Genomic DNA, 27424 nt, shown 5'->3' with positions numbered 1-27424 from the left:
AACAGGTTAACACACGTTAAATAAACTACATAAAAATAAAATACCCATTTTAATCTTGCAAAGTAAGAAGCATGTTTAAAAAAGAAATATTGGATCATTGATAATTATAGCTTACTACAAACATTTGTTTTTATATTGCGCTTTTTTTCAAGATTTGTTATCTTATAAGATTTTTTCTTTGACATTATGTTTATTTGTATCCGAGTATGGCATTGTCTGTCTTTTGGATATCGAAAGTATCTTTTGTTTTCCCTTCCATAACTACTTTTATATTACTATATGTTTTCATATGAATTAATAATTGTACAACTAATGTAACGTACGAAATAATACAGTATCATTATAATTTATTATCACTTGGTTGATACAAATCCTTGCGAATTAATATTTCACAAGTGATTGATTTTGCTTAGCTCAGTCGACATAATTATTTATAAACTTTTAAACAAAGTTCTAGTACAACAGTCAAAATAACATAAGAACACGTTGTAAATCAGTTTAAATCATATATTATTTATTTTAACAATATATGCCTCTTTCTCTGTCAGGTACACCCATATTAATTTGAATATATAAAATGTATTACTTGTATTGCTAAATAAAATTAATGTTTGATTGACTAGAACAAAAACGTATCACTAAAAGTAATTAGATTCAGCTTTGAAGAATTGAAACTTATTTCCTGTATGAAAGAACTCTTTTAGGTGTTATATTTTGCTAGCACGTATTCGATTTTTAAATTGGAAGAAAAACAATATTAAAACCAGTTTTGAAGATTAATATGTTCAATTGACGATAAAAACGTTGTGGTCAGAATTAGTAACGAGAGTGGATCCACTTTTCTTTTTCATCAGGATACAAGTTGAGGTCTTCTTGTTGAAGTCGGCCACGTGACAGTATTTCATATAAGAACAGATGAAGGTACATTGAATGTCGCTGTGAACAATGGCGCTACTGAGGATCTCGTCATTCTCTTCACTACTGTGACCTTGAAATCCACAGGCATACGGAAAAGTTGCTATTGATAAAAAATACATGTATATTGAATAATTTATGCTAAACATTTTATCAAAGTATCAACAAATACTAAATCCAAATAAAGACATCAGTTATAATGTTGTTCTTTGTGTGTTAATTTGTGGTACTAAGTTTTTTGATTGAGGTAATCCATTCCAATTTACATTTTATAGTGTGTCTTTCTATGTTGTGATGTTACACTTTTGTTTTAGATAAGGGAAAAGGTTTGTTGCCATTAGAACGTTTAATCCCGCTGCAATTGTTTGCACCTGTACTAAATCAGAAAACTAAATGTACAGTAGATGACGTGTGTTTATGTGGTTCATAAGTGTTTCTCGTTTCTATTTTTGTTTTATATTTAACTTGGTTTTCCGATTGGATAGTTTTACACTAGTGATTTTTGAGGTCCTTTATAGATTGCTGTTCGGTGTGAACAAAGGCTCCGTGTTAAAGACCGCACCTTGACCAATAATTATTTACTTTTTACACTTTGTGTCATGGATGGAGAGGTGTCTCGTTGACACTCATACCACAGATTCTTATATATATATATGCTGATATATTGGTAGATGATAATTTTTATTTCAAAATGTTTTTCATGTTGTCATTATTTTAAAAGTGTACATTAGTACATTTAAACTATTCAATATGTAAATAAACTCATCATAGGTACCAGGACTAAATTTAGTATATACGCCAGACGCGCGTTTCGTCTACAAAAGACTCATCAGTGACGCTCGAATCCAAAAAAGTTAAAAAGGCCAAATAAAGAACGAAGTTGAAGAGCATTGAGAACCAAAATTCCTAAAAGTTTTGCCAAATACAGCTAAGGTGATCTAAGCCTGAGGTAGAAAAGCCTTAGTATTTCAAAAAATGCAAAAATTTGTAAACAGTAAATTTATAAATATAACCAAATGAATGACAATTCATGTCAGCACAAAAAGTGCTGACTACTGGGCTTGTGATAGCCTCGAGGAAATAAATATCCACCAGCAGTGGAATTGACCCAGTGGTTGTAAACAAACTCATCATAGGTACCAGGACTAAATTTAGTATATACGCCAGACGCGCGTTTCGTCTACAAGAGACTCATCAGTGACGCTCGAATCCAAAAAAGTTAAAAAAGCCAAATAAAGTACGAAGTTGAAGAGCATTGAGAACCAAAATTCCTAAAAGTTTTGCCAAATACAGCTAAGGTGACCTATGCCTGAGGTACAAAAAACCTTAGTATTGCAAAAAATTCAAAAATTGTAAAAAGTCAATTTATAAATATAACCAAATGAATGACAATTCATGTCAGCACAAACAGTGCTGACTACTGGGCTTGTGATACCCTCGGGTAAATAAATTTCTACCAGTAGTGGCATCGACCCAGTGGTTGTAAATGAATTCATCATAGGTACCAGGACTAAATTTAGTATATACGCCAGACGCGCGTTTCGTCTACAAAAGACTCATCAGTGTAATTGATGTACAGTTATAACAATAAGTTTTGTTTATAAAAATCGTGAATGTTTGAAATACTAAGGCTTTTCTACCTGAGGAATTATACAGGGCCGTAACCAGCGTCTTTTAAAATTCAGGCAAAAGATATTCGCCGAGTGAAGCGAGGCGAAGGGTCTGGAGGCCGCTCTAGGCCCCCAGATGCTTTGAAAAAAATGACGCAAAATCGTGCATTCTGACCGTTTCCCGGAGTCTTCTTACTCTGAAACGCAATTATTTTTTAGCTTTTTTGTCGACAATATTCTGGTCTCAAAGCAAAATATATAGATTCATTGTAAATAAAAACTTTTAGGTTTAAGGGACAACATCAAAAGACCGATATGTAGGATAAGCAAAAATCGTAATTCTCATAATCATTTTGATACCAGATCTGTTTGTTCTTGTCTTGTATTGTGTTTAGACTTTGGAGAAATTTTTTTATGACTGAATTTAGATAAAGTGACAGTGCAGTATCATACTTTAAGTACCGCTTAAGTCGACATTAGGGACCATCTTGACTTTGTTTTATGGTATTAATGATTCTTTCATTGCTGAAGACCCTCAGGCCAGCGACTATCAAGATGAAGAACAGGGATAAAAACCCTGATCATAGATAATTTGTATTTTTTCTATGTATTGACTCTGTGTGCGATTAAGTATCGTGCACGTTTACTCCATATTCCTTTATTTTGTATTAAAGGGTTTGAACACGACTTAATTGCAAGCCCTTAAATGTAAAAGGTTATATATGGCAATGCATTGTTGTTTTTTCAAATGATTTGATACCGGGAGATTGGTGGTCTCATCTCAGACTCACTTTAATTTAACCCATGTCAGCTATTTAGTTTTATCTACAAAAAAAGAGCCAGTTTTGTATTCTTTAATATTAAATTCAATTCTCCATGAAGAAACGACCAATTTTTCTGTGTCCAGTAGCATCGCATCTTCTTAAAACATTTTCTCGCACAATGTCTGGACATCGGTGGACATGCAACATTGCAAAAAAACCACACAACCGTTCACCCGTCATCGTAGATCTAATTTCAAATATTCTTACAATTGAATGTAGTTTTTTCAATTAGACATAAGGTCCTTCAGTATAAGAAAACTCAAGTTTTTAACAAAATTACTAGATTTACAAAAGAAAATCAACACTTAGACTATAGTCATAAAGTAGGACAATAAATGAACAAAAGACAAACCCGGGTACAGATAAGACACATAACTACAAACAATAGACCATCACCACTGAAAACTAAAAGTTAATTAGAAACATAGATCACGAAAAACATGCAGGGCGACATCAGAGAGTGAAGAGAACTTGCTTCTTGCAAGACACTCGCCGTGAAAACAAGTTTTTGTTTAAAATTTTTTTTTTCAAATTTCCAACATGAGGCATTTGCCTCATTTGCCTCCATGTAGTACGGCCCTGGGAATAGATTACCTTAGATGTATTTGGTAAAAGTTTTAGGAATTTATGGTCCTCAATGCTCTTAAACTTCGTACATTTTTTTTGCCTTTTTTATATTTTTTGATTCGAGCGTCACTGATGAGTCTTTTGTAGAAGGAACGCACGTCTTGCGTTAATATAAAATTAAAATTCAAGTATCTATGATAAATATAAAAAAGAAGATGTGGTATAATTGCCAATGAGACAACTGTTCACAAGAGACCAAAATGACACAGACATTAACAACAATGAGCAAAGCCCACTTATTCTCTAAACTAGCAACTGAAACTTGGGGTTCAGAGGTCAAACATCACTCGTTACGATGTGTGTTCGGTTCCAATTTAATTGGCAATGATTGCAAGTTTTCCTGCCGAAATTCAATCGGTTTCTCCAGTAAGTTTTACTAACTGGTTGCCATGATTCAGGTCACAGAAAGAACGATTAACAAAATAAAGATGACAAACAGAGTACGCTATATTCAAATTCCCCTGAAGTACATCTCCATTTAGTAGAATGAAGAATGTACGTGGTCCTCATTGTTCTTCAACTTCGTACTTTATTTGACTTTTTAACCTTTTTGTGATCGAGCGTCACTGATGAGCCTTTTATAAACGAAACGCATGTCTGTCGTAAATACAAAGATTTCAGTTATTTTTTGATGAGTGAGTTTATTTACGTTAATTAATTCAACAAGTAAAATGGCTGATTAAATTTATGCTTGACATATAATAATGCAAATTCTGGTTAATATAAATCATTTAAAGAAAACTTCAATGAGTAAATAAATAAAAGAAGTACCGCAAACTTGTAATAACTTGGCTTTTCCTAATCATTTTACAGTTTCCATATCCGTGGAAACAAGATATCATATGTCAACAGCATACAAAGTTTTGTTTTTATATTCTCCCATTTCAAAACTTTTGTTAAACGGAAGAAAAATTAGAACATAGCCTTGATAGCGATATACCAATTATAAGCTTCTTTGTGTGGTAACATAAACTTTCCAACTGTCAAAGCAACACACATATAAATTCAGGTGATTTATAGATTGCCCTTCTGGAAATATTGACAATATAAAAAAGAGGTTGTGGTATGATGACACAAGAGACGAAATGACACAGGAAATGATAAAAGCCCATACCGCATAATCAGTTATAAAAGGCTCTGAAATGACAAATGTTAAACAATTCAAACTAACGCCCTATTGTATGTACCAAAAGTGAACGAAAATAAAATATGTAACACATCAACAAACAACAGCCACTGAATTACAGGCTTCTGACTTGGGACAGGCATATACATACAGAATGCAATTTTACAGCTAAAACAGTCCCACTTTTACAATGAAGTTTGTTAAAAAGATTTTATATCACCGAATGAAAAGTTGATATGCACCTATATTTTATTCAAAGTTCCAGGACTCTGCGGCATATTTTCAACATGTAGATGACTCGAGCTTCTAAGAGTATAAACTTGAATTCTTCAGTGAAAATGTGCAATGTACAAATTGAATTTAATACCAATTTAAGTTGGCACATGGACATATTATCCAAAATGACTGAAATAATTGTTTTGCATGAAGACTTACCTGTTTTTAGAAAACCAATGAATATACCATGCACTTCAACCTCACACAGTGCTAAACGATCATTTAGATTACTAAGCCGTATACGGACAAACTTGCCAATCATCTTGTTATGGCATGATGCATTCAGAAATGTTGTTGGTTCTTGTTGGTGATAACAGATGTCAATTCGACTGTCATCAAACCAATCGTTGTTGTCTCTGCACGGTCGAATTATCTCAATGATGAAATTCGACAGTCTTTCCTCTAAATTGAATTAGAATTGAATCAGAAATGAAGACGAGAAAAAAATAAAGTAAATTATAACAATCTTTACAGAAAACCCTTATACAACATGTTCAAAATCTTCATAGCATTTTATACAATTTTTGGTTTATAGTGATTGGATCTGTTTATTTATAAAAGACAATATTGAGGTAAATAACTCTATATTTGCTTTATAAAGTAGTACATGTATTTATAATCTTTACAAACAAAAATGAATTGTCAAAGTTATTTATTTTACAAATGTCTATTAGTTCTTTTCATTCTGATTGTACTTTTTGTGTATGCTCTAAATGTTATATGCATGGAGGAGTGAGTCTTTTGCGAAGTTGGAGGATCATGATTGACCTATTAACAATAGAATAATCAATCAACTATAGTAACACTATCTTATGTTCGAATGCCTATGTCCATATCTGTATAAAAAGGTAGTTTTTCTTATGTTAAAACATACCACAACAGTCATTTCTGCCAAAGATAACAACGTTGCTGATTTCATAAATCGCACCAAGATCTACTGCCCACCACGAGGGTTCATTACCAACACTTGTTTCTGAACAGAATTCATTTGACGATGTCATGTGCTGCGAGTAATCTCCGTCCACCGCTTTCGGAGAAAGTCTGTTTAATGGGCCCGAGTTACTTGACTGTTTCGTTGGTTTATATCTAGCCACTTCCAGTGAATCTACAGTGGGTATACAAAATAATATTCACTGATTAAAACATTATAGCAAATTCCGATCAATTACTGGGGATTGATTTTTATTCATTGGATACCAATTTTCGTAGATTTCATGGTTACCTGATGAACCACGAATTCTAATGTCCTACGAATTACAATTTTTCTATTAGAACGTATGCAGAGTATTGCAACACCACGAAATAAAATATACACGAAAGTGTGCTCAATGCATGACAATTGTTACCCCTGACAATCAATGAATCCATAGTATGATTAATAAACTCAGCATATATATCAGATTTCTGAGTCTAGATGGGAGAGGGGGGGGGGGGGGCGGGGTTGTTCCTTTATTTTAATATGTTTTATTGTTTAATACCATGTTTCTCTTTTCTTCATACTTTTTGCAGAATATCATATAAATAAGATTAAGTGGTATATTTGACAATGAGTCACCTCTCCACCGGTGACAAAATGAGATAGAGGTTAACAACAATTAGTTTCTAACTTCAATTTGCCTCATCAAAATATTCTGAAACGTATACACAGGAATGGCTATCACAAAACTCAGATAAAGTTCGAACTTGGGTGGCGTCAATTCACCGTTCTAGAATTATACCCATTAACAAATAACAAAACACAGACATTAATCTGATCCTCCGGCACCATTTTTTGTGTATCTTACTATTACTCATTGTAAAAAAAACAAAAAAAGGAACTGGATAAATTTGAATGTGAGTGTGGTTTGTCCACCATTATTTAATTGAAAAGTGTTAACCAACAACTGAAGTTGACAACATAGCCCACAACCCCAGCTCAACGAAACAAAATGTTAAAAAGGATTGAAATTGCTTTATAAGTCAACAGAGCGCTTCTACCCAAATGTGTTGGCATTGTGTCAAATCACCCCCCAGTTTTATGTGTGATTCGTGTTGCTTAGTCTTAAGTTTTCTATGTTTTGTCTTGTGTCCTATTATTTGTCTAATTGTCTTTTTCTTTTTTAGCCATGGCTTTATTTTTTATCTATGATTTTGACTGTCCCTCTGGAAGATTTCGCTCCTCTTTATAAAAATCTTAAAATTACTGTGTTCATAATTGTAACTGCTATCAAAGTTTAAACTTGAAGACTTTACCTTGATCTTTGACAATTAAATGCGAGGACCGTAGGTTATATAAACAGTCGTTATGTCTAACGGTTTATAAGTTCTAGTGACCTACCATGACGTATATTTAAAACAAATAGGGAAATGAATCTTATTTCAAAGAACCGCAAAGCTCCGGTCCAAACAAGAGGTCATTCTGAGTAGTAACCAAAGGTACGAAAATTATTAAGTGATATATCTTACTATACGGTATCATAAAAGAAGTGACAATAAGAAAAGTAATTCATTTGTAAATAAAGATACTGCAACGTCTGTATTGCGTACTAAAATAACCTTATAACCATGTAGTATTTTGAAATAATGTTGATCTTTTTCTTACCAGTAGAAGATGTAAAATCGTCATTTTCTAAATTTTGACTGCACAATATAACTTATTTTGAAATGAAAAAGATAGCGTATATTTTATCTCCTTTTAAATATTAAAAACTAACAGATCGGTAATATCATAACTTTACCATACATATAAATGACTTATGTTCTTTGTTATGAAAACCTTTGAAATTGATATCAAGATCGAACACAATATTCATAATGGTGCAAATGTATACCGCTCATTAATAAATTAGTTAAGTTTCCTTTCAAACGGAGAAGAAGAATATTATTCTGTTATCATAAAAGTTTTTATATGAAAAGTTAGATTTCCGTACCTGTTTGGGAACCCAAAAGTACGACGATTGCAAATGTGAATACGAATAATGTGAATTATTAGGATAACATAAAAATATGTTTTTGTCGTCATTTGTAGCGAATTTCTTTGAAAGATATTGGAATTTTTTCAATTTTGCTAAAACTTTAGTAGGTTTTTCTATATGAATGGGATTTTCAATAAATAAGCATATTCACTTGCGGAAAAATATATTCACCGCGGATAACGTAGCGTGCTTTTACGTGTATAATTTTGGTAAAAAAACGTTTGATGTCAAATTGATTTCGATATATTTGAGAAGTTGATACAGAATATTTATCAACCAAGTTCTGGTATTTTCCAATCAGCTTCTATTAGAAAAAGGGCGAACCGTTGTTTGATATATCCCTGGTTAATCTACTTTCTGCTCAAATACTTTTGAAGTTAAACCAAGTCTGAGAAGCAGCTGTTATGACTTTGAATACCAAAATGAATAGGGATGTTTATATGCAGGGGAAGTTGGTATATTGCTCCTAAGCATGTGGAAATTCATAATTTCATAATTTAAATCGTATCCTTAAAATTTATCATTGTTTCGAATAATCAGATAACGGCTTATAAAACATTCGAGAGGTAAGTCTAAAAATGAAAGATATGTCTTTAATGTCTAGTTCTAGAGGGTATACTAATGCTACCCAATTAGAAAAGGTTGAATTTTTAATAATATCCTGAATATATCTGAATTGGAAATTGAATGATCTGGCTTCTTTGATATTTTTGTTTTTGACAATAGTCTGTAGGATTGCCTGAGTTTTCTTGCTTAAGATTGATGGTTTTTCTCCACAATTATAAAAGAGGGACGAAAGAAACCAAAGGGACAGTCAAACTCATAAATCGAAAATAAACTGACAACGCCTGGATAAAAATGAAAGAAGACAAACAGGCAAACAATAGAACACAGGACACAACATAGAAAACTAAAGAATAAGCAACACAATCCCACCAAATACTAGGGGTGATCTCAGGTGCTCCGGAAGGGTGAGCAGATCCTGCTCCACATGTGGCACTGGTCGTGTTGTTTATGTTAGGTCAGTAGGTCACATTCATGAAAGGGAAGGGGATTGAAAGGATGATTTCAACTTCACCATTTCATTTGGAACTCTTGGTTTAATAGCTTCTTTGTGAGAAGCAACCCTCTATTAAACAAATCATGATAGGAAATGCAAGCACGTCGTATCAAATGGGAGATATATAACCTGTATGCAGGTTCTGCCGAAATGTTTCTGCTTAGAAATGGAAAGTTCACAATTGGAAAGCTGCAATCATATTTTGTTCGTAAAACTTTGTTTTCAACTGACCCTCATTGTTAATTTCTAGATGAAAGTCAATATATGAGGCCGACTTAACTGTATCTCTTGTATCCTTTATTTCTAGTTCGAACGGATAGATGCGTTTAAAATAGTCATCAAATTTTGAATTATTTAGTGAAAGAAAGTCATTTATATAGCGGAAAGTAGAGTTGAAGGATATTGCTACATGTAACTTTTTATCTTTCTTCCTAAGAAGGTTCTGTATGAAGTCAGCCTCATAATTATAAAGAAACAAGTCGGCAAGAAGAGTGACACAATTGGTTCCCATTGGTATTCCGACAGTCTCTTGAAAAATACGTTTTCCAAACGTAGCAAATATGTTGTCAATAAAAAACAAGCATCTTCATAATGGCAGTTTCAGAGAATTTTTTGTTTCAATCAGATTAATCCTTTACAAAGTAGGATTTATCACTCCCAAAGAAAAGATACTTGTATCTACATTGGCCTTTCATGAAACAAAGCAATACCAACTCTTTCACTTTGTCTTTTAGTTTGGAATTTGGAATACTAGTGTAAAGTGTAAAAAGTCAAAAGTTTTAATACTATTGTAAGACGAAAGAGAGTTAGATTGTATGTACTCTAAAAGATCTTTGGAATTTTTAAGTATCCACATCTGATTCACGCCACCTCTAGAATAACTTTAATTTTTTGAAACCCGTCTTTAATTGCTGATTAAATAGATGTTAATAATTTAGAAAGAGGTTTCGTGGAGCACTTGGAAGACCCAGCAATATACCGTTGTTTGTGAGGACACTTATGTAGTTTAGGTATCCAATACAGTGATGGAAGATCCATTTCTACATCTTTGGTTAAAATTCTAAAGGAACATAGAACAGACCTAGGATTATCCAGGATTTCCTCTTTGGTAAGTGTCGTGAGGGTATATGCTGAGTTTCCAAGTGAAGTATCAATACGTAGTTCGTTTCTCAAGCACTTAATATAATGAGTTTAACACACAATAACGATATTGTTTGGGGCTTTAACTGCGGGGACAACAACATATTGGTCATGAAGGTAGGATAAGTGTTTTGCTATCTTTGACTCTTTAAATATTGACGTAGCTTGGGCATTAATAGACTCATTCAGTTTCTTGATTATGATTTGTATCAACGACATCACCCCATTCCTCTATTCGGAGAGAGTTTCTACGTCTTGCATCTCGCGCTTAGTCCATACACTGACTATTAATTATAACCAGAGTTAATGTAAGTGCAGTTAAGGAGTTCATTATGTCAGATATAGGATTTGTTAATTTTTCCTACGAAACATGGTAAAACATTTTGCCCTATAACACATAGTTTCCTTTTCATATTAGACTTGAAAAGCTCGTAACAAATAAACAGGTCATTTGACATAATTTTATCAAATTCTTAATTACATTTCTTTGAATTTGTGATCTAAATTAAACCAATGCTAATATGTGACTTTCAATGATATATCCAGGCTTGTTGAGGTTGAACATCAGTATTCGAAAGACGACTTCAGTAATATTATAAACATTATCAATATCGACATTCAATTAAATCATATTTGTAAAGAAGCGATTAACTATCTCACTTGGCTTTTTTTGTAGGCACTGCACTATATATCATCAAGAATTTCTTAACAAGTTTTACGATATAATTCTTAGGTTATAGATTTTCATAAATGGAGTGTAACATATATCCATAATGCATGCGCCGTGTCAAAAGCATATGAGAACACACACTTTTAATTGTTCCACGTCGCATACTATGTACTAAGACATTCATAATATAGATAATTTCAAAGACGAATAATTTTCTTTGACAAATTTTATACTTATTGCATATTAACGATTTTACATTTTCTAAAATAGAGCTAATAACTATTTGTTTTGTTGTGTTCTCATATGTGCAACTCCAAATAGAATAAGAAATTACAAAATTTTATAATTTGTTGAGACGAGACACCTCACAAAGATATGCAAAAGTAAAATATTTTCTAGGAAACATACAGTATGTTATTTTGATTCAATGAAGAATAGATTATTTTTGTTCTTTATGAAAACTTATAGTGTACATAAATATAATGAATATTGGAAGAGTATTAAGTGGAGTATGCAGAAATAAATGAAAAGTTTGATTTTTGTCTTTATACTCTTCTTGATTCATTGGTTTATATATAAGTAAATTATATTCATGATGAACTAATTATATGACATTATATGAATTCTTTCTAAGTCTTTTACCGCTTTCTCAATAATGCAATATCACACAATTCAGTCAAAATTCAATACAAATTTAGTGACCAAAAAAGTGTTTTACAAATAAATGGAGAGGGCTTATTTCTAAAAGGAAGTTAATTATGTCACCAAATGCTCTTCTCGGGCACTATGTTTGGTAATTACACTTTAAGTTACATAATATATAAACAATTCTTTAATTGGATAATGTTAACGTTAGCGGCATTTTTTGTCTCTATCTAGTATCCATTATTTTCCATTGGTAGTCCAATGCAATTCATCTAAGTCTACCTTTAATGAAGACTTTTACCTACTTCTGGTATGAATTATATTTGTAAATACAGAAATTATTGCAATGTTTTTATTACTCCGAAAAAATAAAACAGGGTTATAATCACAATAATTTAAACTCTCTAAAGAACTTATATACACTCAAATTATTTATGTCAGAAATCAGCCTCACTTGGTATGTATGTCACATATAATGAGAGTAGGGTCCCTATTGATTTTGAGGTCAACATGTCAAAAGGAATAGATCATAGTTATTTATGTGACGTATAAAATTTTCTGACGTCAGACACTCAATAAATGTGTTCGTAGATAGTAGATGTTTTTGTGTTCTGTTAAATTGTTCCCTTTTAAAATTGTTAAACGATGATGACTGATGTACCCATATTTTGACTATTATATTTATTGTGTCTGTTTATTTAACGCATCAATGTAAAAATATCGGAAATTGATGAGACTGTCATTACAAAAGTGAGAGGGTTAGCGCTATAGAACCAGGTTTAATCCACCATTTTCTACATTTGAAAATGCCTGTACCAAGTCAGGAATATGACAGTTCTTGTCCATTCGTTTTTGATGCGTTTTGTTATTTGATTTTGCCATGTGATTATGGACTTTCCCAATTGATCTTCCTCTAAGTTCAGTATTTTTGTGATTTTACTTTTTACTAAAATACACAGAAATGTATTCAGATAAATAGGTTCCAGGAGCTATATAAGATGTTTAATAATATTATTTATTCGTATATTTTAACAAATTTGATTCGTTTAGGGATAGTCACATGTTGAACTTTATTTTCGAAGGTAGAGAGAAAACGGCGGATATCAAAAAGCATATTACACAGCAAAAAGCATACTGGACAGCAATAAGCATATTGCACGGTTATTTTTAGAATGTATAAAAACCGATATACTTTGTGACATCATGTAGTGCATTTCAGGATATTGTTAAACGTTTTGAAACAAATGATATCTTTGATCGATTATATGACTAAAAATATCTTCAAATACATTATTATGTCATAAGATGTCAAACAAACAAAAAAAAAAAAGGAAATGAAATAACAACTAATATTTTGTTATTGTCAAGGAGACAATATGATATCTATAAAATTCCAACAAAATCAAAAGACGATTTTGATACAAATATGGTCCGAATTTAATAATATAACAAATATAGCCTTTGTATGAGGTCAATACAGGATATATCAACCCAAAGAAGTATATCGACCTCGGACTTCGTCCTCAGTCAATATACGTATTTCAGGTCAATATATCTTTGTATCGACCTCATACAAAGGCGATATTTGTATAGTATTACTTGAATACATTGTCACATAAAATGCATATAATATATACGACTGTCATACAGATAAGAGGTTTAGCTATCTATAAAACAAGGTTCAATCCACCAGTTTCTAAATAAGAAAATGCCTTTACCAAGCCAGGAATATGACAGTTGTTGTCCATTCGTTTGATGTGTTTCATCTTTTGATTTTCCATTTGATTAGGGACTTTCCGTTTTGTAACAAATTCTCAGCAAACTTTGATTTATCAACCCGAGTTACTGATCTAAGCTTTATAACAAATGTACTATTCAAACGTTATGGACATACGAATGATAGTGTTATAGCCCTAAACCTCAAATAACACAAAGTGTTTTATAAAAGGTCATAATGCAATTTTAGCAAAGACAGATTGCAATGATAAATCTTATATCAAACAATTAGTATATGGATAAGTAATGGTACTTAAACATACCGTATAGAGGGTTAATTTCGCTTATTTTTACGGATAGAAAAAAATCGCCAAAAATAAATTCCGCCAATTTAAAAGTGCATACTCAAAGGTATTGCTAAAAGTCTTGAATTCGCCCCAAATAATAACCGCAAAAATATTTCGTATACCTTATTCAATAAAAATTGCGACATTTTAAACCCGAGGATACAACCCGATTTGAGGTTTTGTTGCTTACATACAGATTATCTTGTTCGGAAGGTTTAACATATTTAGTATTGAACCTTCGAGGTTCTTAATTTTTTGTTTACCTCTCTAAGGAGCAAGTGTCTGATGTAGTAAAGTTGGCAATATATTTTACTATTTCATCACAGTACATGTGTTCCGTGGGTTTTCAACAATCCAAGTCAATAATATTTGATATAGTTCACCTTAGTTTAACAACAATAAACAGTTCATATTCTTTCATTAATAAGATGGTGCCTTTGTATTTACACAGACTGTATAAAACACGAACCAAATAAAAAAATACTTACCATTTTCAGCAAACAAAAGGCAGAAAAAGATCAATACGACAAAAAACATTTTACATACCATGTTCATTGACTGCTTGCTCTACTACACTCTTATTACAACTGTTTCAACTGATACTGATAGTCTGTTATGCATATACTTAATAATTATAAACGCCTTTTAGTCAAAATCAATATATGTGTTATATATGTGGTATATAAAAAACGCTGCATTATTAAAAAGCAGAACTGATGTCACAAATACTCTGGAATTTATTGTTGTATAAAATCGTAAAATTCTCTCACAAACAAGTATGAAGGAGGACTTTTTTTTTATATTTGTGAGTGAGTTCCAGTTAATACACCAATAAGTCCCTGAAATAATGTGTTCAATCCTTATAATTCTTAAAATGAGAGATAAGGGTTCGTCTATCTATACAAAATGTATAATTATTACCGTATCCATGATAATTTATGTCAACACAGTAGTGCTGACTACTGGGCTGGTGAAACCCTCGGGGAATAACACTCAACCAGCATCGACCCAGTGGTTGTTAATAAGCTCATCATATATTCCAGGATTGAAACTTTGTTTTTTCGCCAGACGCGCGTTTTGACTTTTTAAGGATCATTAGTGTATAATTCAACTCATTGGATATAATTAAGACAATGTGGTATGAGTTTCAATGTGCCAAAACTCCATCCAAGTCACATTGGGGTTATGTAATTCCTTTTCGAGATATTTAATTTTCTAATAATGGCTTGTAAAAGCTAACTTGGACTTTTACTTTTTATTTGCCTTGGTATTATTTGCGTCTCAAATCGAAACAAAAGTATCAACAACCTGCTTTAATATTTTAAATTTTGGTTAATAACCAAAAGGAAGAAAAAACACTAAGGAGTCCGTACATTTGACAAAAAACCCTTGAACCTTTACCAAATTCTTTCATAGATACAATGATGTGGTCTGCATGTTTGGCTGTTCCTGTACAAAAACATGGAATAGATAAAGGCAATAGTAGTATACCGCTGTTCAAAACTCATAAATCCATGGACAAAAAACAAAATCGGGATAACAAACTAAAACCGAGGGAAACGCATTTAATATAAGAGGAGAACAACGACATAACACTAAAATGTAACACACATAGACAAAATCCCACGAGAATAATATATATAACATCAAAACAAAATACATGAATTTGGGATAGACAAGTACCGTGATACGTCTTATCGCAATGTGAATTTACACTCAAAAATAAGAGAAAACAAACGACACAACGTTATAATGTAATACACACAGAAACGAACTATAATATAACAATGACCATATTCCTGACTTGGTACAGGGCATTTTTAAAGGAAAAAATGGTGGGTTGAACCTGGTTTTGTGGCATGCCAAACCGCGCACTTTTATGGCCATGTGAAATATAACATCAAAATGACAACACAGGACTACAATATAAATAAATTGGAGAACACAATTGACAAAGAATCACACGAACAACAGCCAACAAGTTCAAAATGTTAATACGCCAGAAGTGTATTTTGTCCACACAAGACCTATGTGTGACGCACAGATACAAAAGTTTGAAAGCCGAAACGAGTACAAAGTTGAACAGCATCGAGGACCAAAAGATCAAAAAGGTTGTGCCATCATGGGACATCATAAGATATATGGTAATGCTGTTAACTGAGACAGAAAATGAGATACAATCCGGGAAAACGTATCAATTGTTAAAATACACTTATTCTAAAAGGTTTCCAAAACAACACTGTAATTAAATCTTTGAATATTGTTTTTTTTTATAGTATACTTATTAATTTACAATCAGTTAATTAAAACCACACTAAATATTGCACATATTCAAACAATACTATTATTATTATTATTATTATTATTAGGTCTTTCCACCTTTTTTCTTCTGATTATTAGGTCTTTCCACTTTTCTGTGGAAAGACCTATTGGTTTCTTTTGATTATTATTTTGTTTTTCTTCCGCCTAATATTTTTCCTTCGCTGTTTTTTTGTTTCGAAAAATGTCGCTTAGATATTAGGAATATTATATCAAACAGTTTATACGCTGATAAACTGACCCTGCTTAACCGAATACTTTCCAATATAAGAGTTATCTTCCCGAACACTGTTTTTCTTGTTATCTCTAAGGCTTCGCAACCATATAAGAAACCGACAAGTTTATTTTTCAAAATTGCTTGTTATATCCTCAGGATGTTTTGTTTAATTTTGACCGAAGCCGTATAGAGATTACATATATGAGTTATTTCCCCTTTTGTATTTGATATAAGTGAAATGTACCTTCAACTGGAAAACCGTAAGTGATAGAGGCCTAAGGTCTTTTGATTTGAGGTCCTTGGTTCAAAAAAATTAAAATGAGGTCAAGGTGAAAGGTCAAGGTCATGTTCAAAATGTTGTTTTCTGTCATTTTCAGAAATCTTGTAAGATATCGACAAAATATTTTCACGCAATTGTTAGTTGCGATATGTCATTACACATTAATTTTAGTCGAAAGGGTATGTAAACATTTGATGCAAGTTTTCCCCCTTTTATATCTAATATCAGTCGTATGGTAATATAACTCATTAACAATATAAAGTAGAGACCTAGAGTCTTTTGATTTGAGGTCTTTGGTTTATGAACTTTTTTTCATTTTTCTTGTATATCATACATTAATTATCACAATTCTACTATATCATACCGATGCAACTCATTTGCCATCTTATTGGTGACGTAATATTTACTACTAATCTGCATTCTCAAATGTATCATCTGACGAACGTGTGTATTTACAAATTATATTGATTGTTTCCCTTTATGTTTAGACAAAGTTGTAATTGTGACAGTTTTATGAAATTATTATATACGAACTATGTGCTTTGTTTGGACTTTTCTTTTGCAAAACACAAAACAACATTACTTAAAATCGACAAATGCTTGACTCGTTTGTTGATATAACAACACAAAATTATAAAAATTTGATAAAGGATACACAAAATATGTCTGCTGTATGTACATAAATACCTACACTAATAACTAGAATGCTGCTTTGGAAAACCGGTTAATGGAAAAAGATAAGTTGTTGTTTTCTTAACCTCCAGTGGCAAATATTTCACGCATATTCATGACGAGTGAGTGAGCAATTAATACAAATGTGTGTCCTTTAGTAGTTGTCGACCGCTAATAAGGACGAGACAAATTTATGCCTTGCAACAAAACCCATTAAAAGTAGGACACGAAATCCACGGAAATTAGTATCCAACGATTTATAATGAATGCACAGTTAATAGGTAGGAAAAAACACAGAAGCGTCATAATGTAGACTTTTAGATATATCTTACATTCATCGCATTTATATTATGCATTGTAATGCAACATTTTTGAATTGATTCAACAAACGAGAGAGGCCCAATTCATTCAAAATTAGTTGTACAAATACAACGTTTACAAATAAATGTGTTTTCTTGTTACCAAGCGTTGAAAATTTTCTGCATTGGAACACTAAGTTAGGAAGGTCACACAATTATTGAGATTGTGACACAGTGGTGACTGCTGTTTTAAAAAAATTGCCTTCTGTTTCTGTTTTGGTCACGCATCGTTGTAAACATAATTAAATTTGAATCGACTGTCATACATTTGAGAGATTTAGCGCTATAAAACCAGGTTCAATCTACCATTTTCTACATTTAAAAATGCCTGTACCAAGTCAGGAATATGGCAGATGTTGTTCATTCGTTTGATGTGTTTTATCAGTTGAGTTTGCCATTTAATTAGGGAATTTCCGTTTTGAATTTTCCATGGAGTTCAGTATTTTTGTAAATCTACTTTTTTCATCACATATTATAAGTACATTTGTCATCATATACAGCGATAAAATTAAAAGTTATAGAGCATATGACAAACTGACAATTACACAGCATGTACAAAACATTTACTTACATCAAATTCACCTCAACTTCTTAAAGTTGATATTGTCTAACAGCATTGTCTGTTGTGACGTTTTTTGATTTTAACGAACGCAATCTATGTATTACTGGTAAATTATTAAACCAGGAATATCGTTACCATAAATTACTTAAAACCTTTACTAAATTTTTCCATAGATATAAAGATTTGGTTTTGAAGTTTGGTTGTACCTGTAGAAAGCTTATTTCAAACGGGATAGCACATCCTCATTTTTACGGAAATGTTGTTAACTGTGCCCGGAAATTTAGAAATGATCCATGTAAACTTGTCGCTCCTTTAAATAAACTTATTCTAAAAGGTTACCTATTCGACACTGTAATAAGATCATTGAATATTGTTTTTATTGGTACAAATATTGATTTTTTATCTGTAAATTGAAAGCTAATTAAATATTACTAGTATATTATATACATATTCATGGATCTACAATCTGTCGATACCTGTAACTTGGCATTGCACAAGGTTTTGTTTTTCTATGGCTGTTTATGACGTCTTTACACTAAATCCATTGGATGTTTGATGTGTACGGATTGATAGTTTAGTTTTAGATGCATGATTTTTTTTATTAGTTGTTAGTGGCTTTGAACTAGCTGTCAGATAACTGCGAGTACTCTCAGATCTGTTCTTTGAGTCTTTTTGTGTCGTGATGTATAAGTACCCGGCCATGTCCACTTGTATTTTTGTCAATCTGATGAGTTAAGCCTTTTTCAACTGATTTTTATAGTTCGTTCTTATGCTGTACTGTTATACCACTGTCCCAGGTTAGGGGGAGGGTTGGGATCCCGCTATCATGTTTAACCCTGCCACATTATTAATGTATGTGCCTTTCCCAAGTCAGGAGCCTGTAATTCAGTGGTTGTCGTTTGTTTATGTGTTACATATTTGTTTTTTGTTCATTTTTTTGAATTGTTTTACATTGTCTAATCGGGGCCTTTTATAGCTGACTATGCAGTATGGGGTTTGCTCATTGTTGAAGGCAGTACGGTGACATATAGTTGTTAATGTCTGTGTCATTTTGGTCTCTTGTGGACAGTTGTCTCATTGGCAATCATACCACAATTTTTTTTATATTGTATTGAATGTTGATTAGAGTTAAAATTCCAAAATAACAAAAATTATTATTAAAAGCCAAACACGTTAAATTAACTAGATAAATACAAAATACACATTTTATAATCTTGCAAAGGAAGAAGCATGTCTAAAAAGAAATACTGAATTATTGATGAATGTAGCTTACTACAAACATTTGTTTTATAGTGTGCATTTTTTCCAGTAAAGCGGTAAGAAGAAAGTATGTTTCAGAAAAAGAAACATTTACCGTGTAAACTACCGGTTCCAAGTCCGAATAAAATAGGAGGGAAGTGATTTTTCTTCTTATTGGCGCAATGGTATGTTTTATTTTTGGCGCAAATGATACCATGTAATTTTAAAACAGGTGGCGCAAACGTAGCAGTGGAGAAAAAAAGTTATGACGCAAAAGGATGTATTTTTGGCGCAAACGGATCTCTCCCGAATTGTTAATATATCTGAATGTGAAATGTAATGATCTGGACTCTTTGAACGTTTTGTTTTTGACATTAGTCTGAAGGATGTCCTGCTAAAGATTGGTGGTTCTTCCTTCATAATTATAAACTGACCATCATGTATAGCTAGGATTACTGCATTAAATTAGTTTCTTATATCAGGTATGGGATTTGTTATTTTTTCGTACAAAACATTGTAAAACATTTTACCCCGTAACACAAATTGTTCATTTTTTATCAGACTTAAATAGCTCGTAACAATCACTACAAAAGTCTCAAAGTCTGAAAAGACCATTTTTTGTCTTAATTTGCATGACTTTTTACTCGACATTCTCAAAAAGTATGACTTGACATTCTCAAAAAGTATGACTTTTATCTTAATTTTTCTTGACAAATTCTCATTAATATTAAATTTGTATGAAATTTACTCGACAAGTTCTTAACCTTAAATCTCTTGACAAATGCGTAACATTTGAATACTGTCTTGAAATTTCTCGACATATTCTCGACATTCTTATTTTTTCTCAGTATGGCTTGTCATATTCTGAACATTTTGGATTTTGCCTTAAATTTACTTGAGAATTCTTAGTTTTACAAATCATGACCAATATTCATGATATAACTTTAATCTTAATTTCTCTTTGTATAATATACTGCTGTTTCAAGTTACACTTGTTACAACAAAAATAAAAGTTGGGCATGTAAAATAATTGAAAATTTGGGTATAAGAAATATTTTTACAAATACAAATATGGCTAAGAAATCTAAAGTATTAACAATACAAATGTGGGTATGTTGATTTTAATCAATTTAAGTGTGGGATTCTAAATAATTACAAATATTGATTCATCAATCATAATATTCAATATTAATATGGTAAATAATTATTGTACCAACATTTGGTTTTTTATAAATAGCAAAGTATGATGGTTTCCTAATTCTTCCAAAGATTTATACAGACTATACAAATCCTTGATTTAACAGAAGAAAAATTGTGTAATGTCATTTGTTGAAATATTTATTAAGTATTACACGTGAACAGGATGTTCCCCATAAAATTAAGGTATTTCACACCCCAGGGTACACGCAACTGTCGTATGGAAAATTACTGCTTTACCTGTAATCAGCCATACAACTTATCAGTTGACCGGCCATACCCCTATAGTTTAAAAAGTTGGCTGATAGATGAAAATGAAAATCATATTTTGATTAAAAAAAAATGAATTAAAATGGATTTTCTTCATCAAAATTATGAAGTCAATTATTCTAACATAAAAACAAATTAAATAATTTCCCAAAGATTAAAAGAAAATTATTATCTATTGCGGGCATAATAGAAATAAACTGTATTTATAATGGGTCCCATCTATAGAAGTCATTGGTCTTATGAAATGGATCTCAAACAGACATGCATAATATAGACCTAAATATTTGTTTTCTTTTTAGGAGGGAGTTATCACAAAGATTTATTTTTGATAAAAAAAATTTAAAATTCAACACTCAAATTTGAATAAAAAAAAGGAATAAGATTTTTGAATCAAGATGGGAACAAATTCCCCCCCCCCCCCCTGTATAGCCACCCAAACGCAAAAGATAAATTGTGGGGTCCAAAAGAGACACATGGTCATTTGTAAAACTGCCTCAAGTCACCTATTTTAGTAAATCAAATTTGACTGGCAGTTTTGCGAACGGAAAAATCTAAATGTTGTTTGTCAGTAACTTTGACATATATTCCAAGTTGAAACAATAAATAAAACGTTCATCAAAAATAAATCAAAATTAAATTACATGGGGGGGGGGGGGGGGGGGGGGGGGAGTTGTTATTCAGGGTATTCCAACTAAGTTGTACCCAAAGGGTATCTTACTATACAAAATTAATCCTTGATTCTTCAAAGCTTAGTTTAGCCATAATAAAAAGGAATATATGACATGAATAGAAAATCATAAACAGTGCAGAATGAGTAGAAAATTATACTGTTGAGATAGTGTCAAGACATATTTAAGAATGTAAAAAATGTGTCGAGATATATTCAGACAGCTTTAAGACTGTCAAGAATATGTCAAGTCTGTCGAGACAAATTTAAGACAGTCAAGAATTCGTTGAGACTATTTCAGACTCTTATCAGACGATACAGGAAGTGTCGTGAAATTTTTAGACAATGTTCTTACTGTCAAGACACTTGTCAAGAAAAACCAAGAACATTATTAGACAAATTCATACTATGTTAAGAATTTTTAAAAATTATTCAGACAAATAAAGGATGTCGAATAAAAATTCATGCAAATTCAGACAAAAACAGGTCTTTTCAGACTTTTTTTCTCACTTTTGTAGTGAATTAAACAGGTCGTTTGCCAAAATTCAAGCAAATTCTTGATTTCTTGTCCTTTAATTTGACATCAAAATTAAACAAATGCAAATATGTGACTTTCCATGATATTTATAGGCTAGTTGGTGTAGAAAGACGACTTCAGTAATATTATAAACATGTTAAATATCGAGATTCAATTGAAATCGTATTTGTAAAGATGCGATTAACAATCTTACTTGGCTTTTTATTGTGCGGGCACTGCACTGTACATCATCAAGAATTTCTGAACAAGTTTTACGATTAAATTCTTAGATCTATAGATTTTCATAAATGGAGTCTAACATATATCCATAATGCATGCACCGTGTCAAATGCATATGAGAACAAACATTTTTCATTGTTCTACGTCTCATACTATGTACTAAGACATACATAATATAGATAATTTCAAATACGAATGAAAAAAATTCTTTCTTTGACAAATTTTATACTAATGGCATATTAACGATTTTACATAACATTGATTTTTTCTAAAATAGAACTAATAACTATTTGTTTTGTAGTGTTCTCATATGTGCAACTACAAATAGAATAAGAAATTACAATAATTTATACATTTTTGAGACGAGACACCTCACAAAGATATGCAAAAGTAATTTTTTTTCTAGGAAGCATTAAGTATGTTATTTTGATTCAATGAAGAATAGATTTGTTTGTTCTTTATGAAAACTTATAGTGCAATTAAATATAATGAATATTCGAGGAGAATAAGTGGAGTATGCAGAAACAAATTAAAAGTTTTTATATTTATAGATTTATATATTAGTAAAATATATTCATGATGAACTAATTATATGACATTATTTGAATTTCTTTCTTAGTCTTTTACCGCTTTCTCAATACTGCAACACTACTCAATTCAGTCTAAACTCAAATTTAAAGGCCAAAAAAAGTTACAAATATATAGAGAGTGTTTCTTTCTAAAAGGAAGTTAATAATGTCACCAAATGCTACTCTGAGGCTTATGTAGGGTGATTACACTGTTATGTTACAGAATCTATAAAACAATTTTTGAATTGGATAAGATTAACGTTTGGGCATTTTTGTCTCTATTTAGTATCCATTATTTTCCATTGGCAGTCCCATGCAGTTCATCCTAGTCTACCTCCAATGAAGACTTTAATCTACTTCTGTTATGAATTTTATTTGTAAATTAAGAAATTATTGCAATGTTTATATTATTTCGAAAAAAATCAACAGGATTATAATCGTTATAATTTTAACTCGAATTTGGGTAATATTTGATTTGAATTAAACAGATTTTTTTTCAAAATCGCAAAAAAATGAATTCGTTTTTTTTTAGTCCAATATGACAATAGTTATCAAAGGTACCAGGATTATAATTTAGTACGCCAGACGCGCGTTTCGTCTACATAAGACTGATCAGTGACGCTCATAACAAAATATTTATAAAGCCAAACAATTACAAAGTTGAAGAGCATTGAAGATCCAAAATTCCAAAAAGTTGTGCCAAATACGGCTAAGGAAATCTATGCCTGGAATAAGAAAATCCTTAGTTTTTTGAAATATTTAAACCTTTGTTAACAGGAAATTTATAAAAAAAAATGACCACATTATTGATATTCATGTCAACACCGAAGTGTTGACTACTGGGCTGGTGATACCCTCGGGGACGACACGTCCACCAGCAGTGGCATCGACCCAGTGGTGTAAATAGTTATCAAAGGTACCAGTATTATAATTTAGTACGCCAGACGCGCGTTTCGTCTACATAAGACTCATCAGTGACGCTCATATCAAAATATTTATAAAGCCAAGCATGTACAAAGTTGAAGAGCATTGAGGATCCGAAATTCCAAAAAGTTTTGCCAAATACGGCTAAGGAAATCTATGCCTGGAATAAGAAAATCCTTAGTTTTTCGAAATATTTAAACTTTTGTTAACTGGAAATTTATAAAACAAAAAATGACCACATTATTGATATTCATGTCAACACCGAAGTGTTGACTACTGGGCTGGTGATACCCTCGCATGATACAATCATTTCTGAATTTACAGTATACCCTAAGTTATGAAGGTATTTTCCTGTCTCTTATTGCATTCGTTTGTCTGTTCATTATTTTCTTATCCACATACTCATATACAACCAAATCTTTATATCAGATACCAATTAAATAAAGAAGATGTGGTATGATTGACAATAAGACAACTCCAAACAAGAGGCCAAATGACACAGAAATTCACAACTATTGGTGACTATACGGCCTTTAATAATGAGCAAAACCAATAACGCATAGAAAGTTATAATGAAATAAAAACTAGTAACAACATTAAATTCCAAATTGATTGTGACATCAGTTTTGATTTTCAATACACCGTCCTCAGTCAATATACTTCCTTCAGGTCAATATATCCTCATGAAAATGCTTATTTGTATAGTATTACTTGAATACATTGTCACATAAAATGCATATAATGTTTACGACTGTCATACAAATGAGAGGTTCAATCCACCAGTTTCTAAATAAGGAAATGCCTTAATCAAGTCAGGAATATGACAGTGGTTGTCCATTCGTTTTATGTGTTTTATCTTTTTCCATTTGATAAGGGACTTTCTATTTTGTAACACATTCTCGGCAAATGTTGATTTATCAACCCAAGTTACTGATCTACGCTTTATAACAAATGTACTATTCACTCAAAATATATAATATATATCTATTTTTATTTTATATATATATAATAAAAATAAAATTTATTGAAAACAAACGTCATGGAAATACGACTTATAGTGGTATAGACCTAAAGATCGAATAACACAAAGTGTTTTATAAAAGGTCATAATGCAACTTTCGAGGTTTTAAATTTTTTTAAAACTTCTTTAAGAAGCATGTGTCTCATGTAGTAAAGTCGGCAATATATTTAACTATTTCATCACGGTACATGTGTTACTTGGATTTTCAACAATTCAAGTCAATAATATTTGACATAGTTCACCTTAGTTTAACAAAAATAAACAGTTCATATTATTTCATTAACAAGATAATGCATTTGTATTTACACAGACAGAATACAACATGAACTGAATAAAAAAAAAATACGTACCATTTTCAGCAACAAAAAAGCAGAAACAGATCCATACAATAAAAACCATTTTACATAACATGTTCATTGAATGCATGCTCCACTCCACTCTTATCACCACTGTTTCAACTGATACTGATAGTCTGTTATACATATACTAAATAATTATAAACGCCTTTTAGTCAGAATCAATATATTTGTCGTTCGTTATTTCAAATTAAACGCTGCATTATTGAAAAGCAGAACTGATGAATTTAATGTTGTATAAAATCGACAAATTCTCTAACAAACATGTATGACGGAAAACTTTATATATATACATTTTGTTTTTGTGTGTGATTTGGTACTGTTTATACACCAGTAAGTCCCATAAACAATTAATTCTTAAAATGAGAGATAAGGGTTTGTATATCTATACAAAATTTTAAATTATTACCGTATCCATGATAATTTATGTCAACACAGAAGTGCTCACTACTGGGCTGGTGTATATAATGAGCTTATTAACAACCACTGGGTCGATGCTACTGCTGGTTGAGTTTTATTCCTTCGAGGGTTTCACCAGCCCAGTAGTGAGCACTTCTGTGTTGACATAAATTATCATGGATACGGTAATAATTTAAAATTTTGTATAGATATACAAACCCTTATCTCTCATTTTAAGAATTAATTGTTTATGGGACTTACTGGTGTATAAGGGTTTGTATATCTATACAAAATTTTAAATTATTACCGTATCCATGATAATTTATGTCAACACAGAAGTGCTCACTACTGGGCTGGAATATATAATGAGCTTATTAACAACCACTGGGTCGATGCTACTGCTGGTTGAGTTTTATTCCTTCGAGGGTTTCACCAGCCCAGTAGTGAGCACTTCTGTGTTGACATAAATTATCATGGATACGGTAATAATTTAAAATTTTGTATAGATATACAAACCCTTATCTCTCATTTTAAGAATTAATTGTTTATGGGACTTACTGGTGTATAAACAGTACCAAATCACACACAAAAACAAAATGTATATATATAAAGTTTTCCATTCGTTTTATGTGTTTTATCTTTTTCCATTTGATAAGGGACTTTCTATTTTGTAACACATTCTCGGCAAATGTTGATTTATCAACCCAAGTTACTGATCTACGCTTTATAACAAATGTACTATTCACTCAAAATATATAATATATATCTATTTTTATTTTATATATATATAATAAAAATAAAATTTATTGAAAACAAACGTCATGGAAATACGACTTATAGTGGTATAGACCTAAAGATCGAATAACACAAAGTGTTTTATAAAAGGTCATAATGCAACTTTCGAGGTTTTAAATTTTTTTAAAACTTCTTTAAGAAGCATGTGTCTCATGTAGTAAAGTCGGCAATATATTTAACTATTTCATCACGGTACATGTGTTACTTGGATTTTCAACAATTCAAGTCAATAATATTTGACATAGTTCACCTTAGTTTAACAAAAATAAACAGTTCATATTATTTCATTAACAAGATAATGCATTTGTATTTACACAGACAGAATACAACATGAACTGAATAAAAAAAAAATACGTACCATTTTCAGCAACAAAAAAGCAGAAACAGATCCATACAATAAAAACCATTTTACATAACATGTTCATTGAATGCATGCTCCACTCCACTCTTATCACCACTGTTTCAACTGATACTGATAGTCTGTTATACATATACTAAATAATTATAAACGCCTTTTAGTCAGAATCAATATATTTGTCGTTCGTTATTTCAAATTAAACGCTGCATTATTGAAAAGCAGAACTGATGAATTTAATGTTGTATAAAATCGACAAATTCTCTAACAAACATGTATGACGGAAAACTTTATATATATACATTTTGTTTTTGTGTGTGATTTGGTACTGTTTATACACCAGTAAGTCCCATAAACAATTAATTCTTAAAATGAGAGATAAGGGTTTGTATATCTATACAAAATTTTAAATTATTACCGTATCCATGATAATTTATGTCAACACAGAAGTGCTCACTACTGGGCTGGTGAAACCCTCGAAGGAATAAAACTCAACCAGCAGTAGCATCGACCCAGTGGTTGTTAATAAGCTCATTATATATTCCATTGAAGATCC

At 31.4% G+C, this 27424-nt stretch overlaps 1 protein-coding gene across 1 annotated transcript; it reads right to left on the bottom strand.

The window, feature by feature from the left end:
- Window positions 1-485: 485 nt before the first annotated feature.
- LOC139503871 (fucolectin-5-like) lies at window positions 486-25400 on the bottom strand. Its single transcript, XM_071293830.1, has 4 exons — window positions 25314-25400; window positions 6253-6483; window positions 5538-5780; window positions 486-1018 (listed from the first exon to the last, which is right to left on the bottom strand). Exons 1-4 carry the CDS (start codon window positions 25387-25389, stop codon window positions 786-788), a joined length of 783 nt encoding a protein of 260 aa, XP_071149931.1. The 5' UTR covers window positions 25390-25400; the 3' UTR covers window positions 486-785.
- Between the last annotated feature and the right edge of the window lie 2024 nt (window positions 25401-27424).

Source organism: Mytilus edulis, chromosome 14 (assembly GCF_963676685.1).
Source record: "Mytilus edulis chromosome 14, xbMytEdul2.2, whole genome shotgun sequence".
NCBI lineage: Eukaryota > Metazoa > Mollusca > Bivalvia > Mytilida > Mytilidae > Mytilus > Mytilus edulis.
This window is presented reverse-complemented; position numbering and strand designations above follow the sequence as displayed.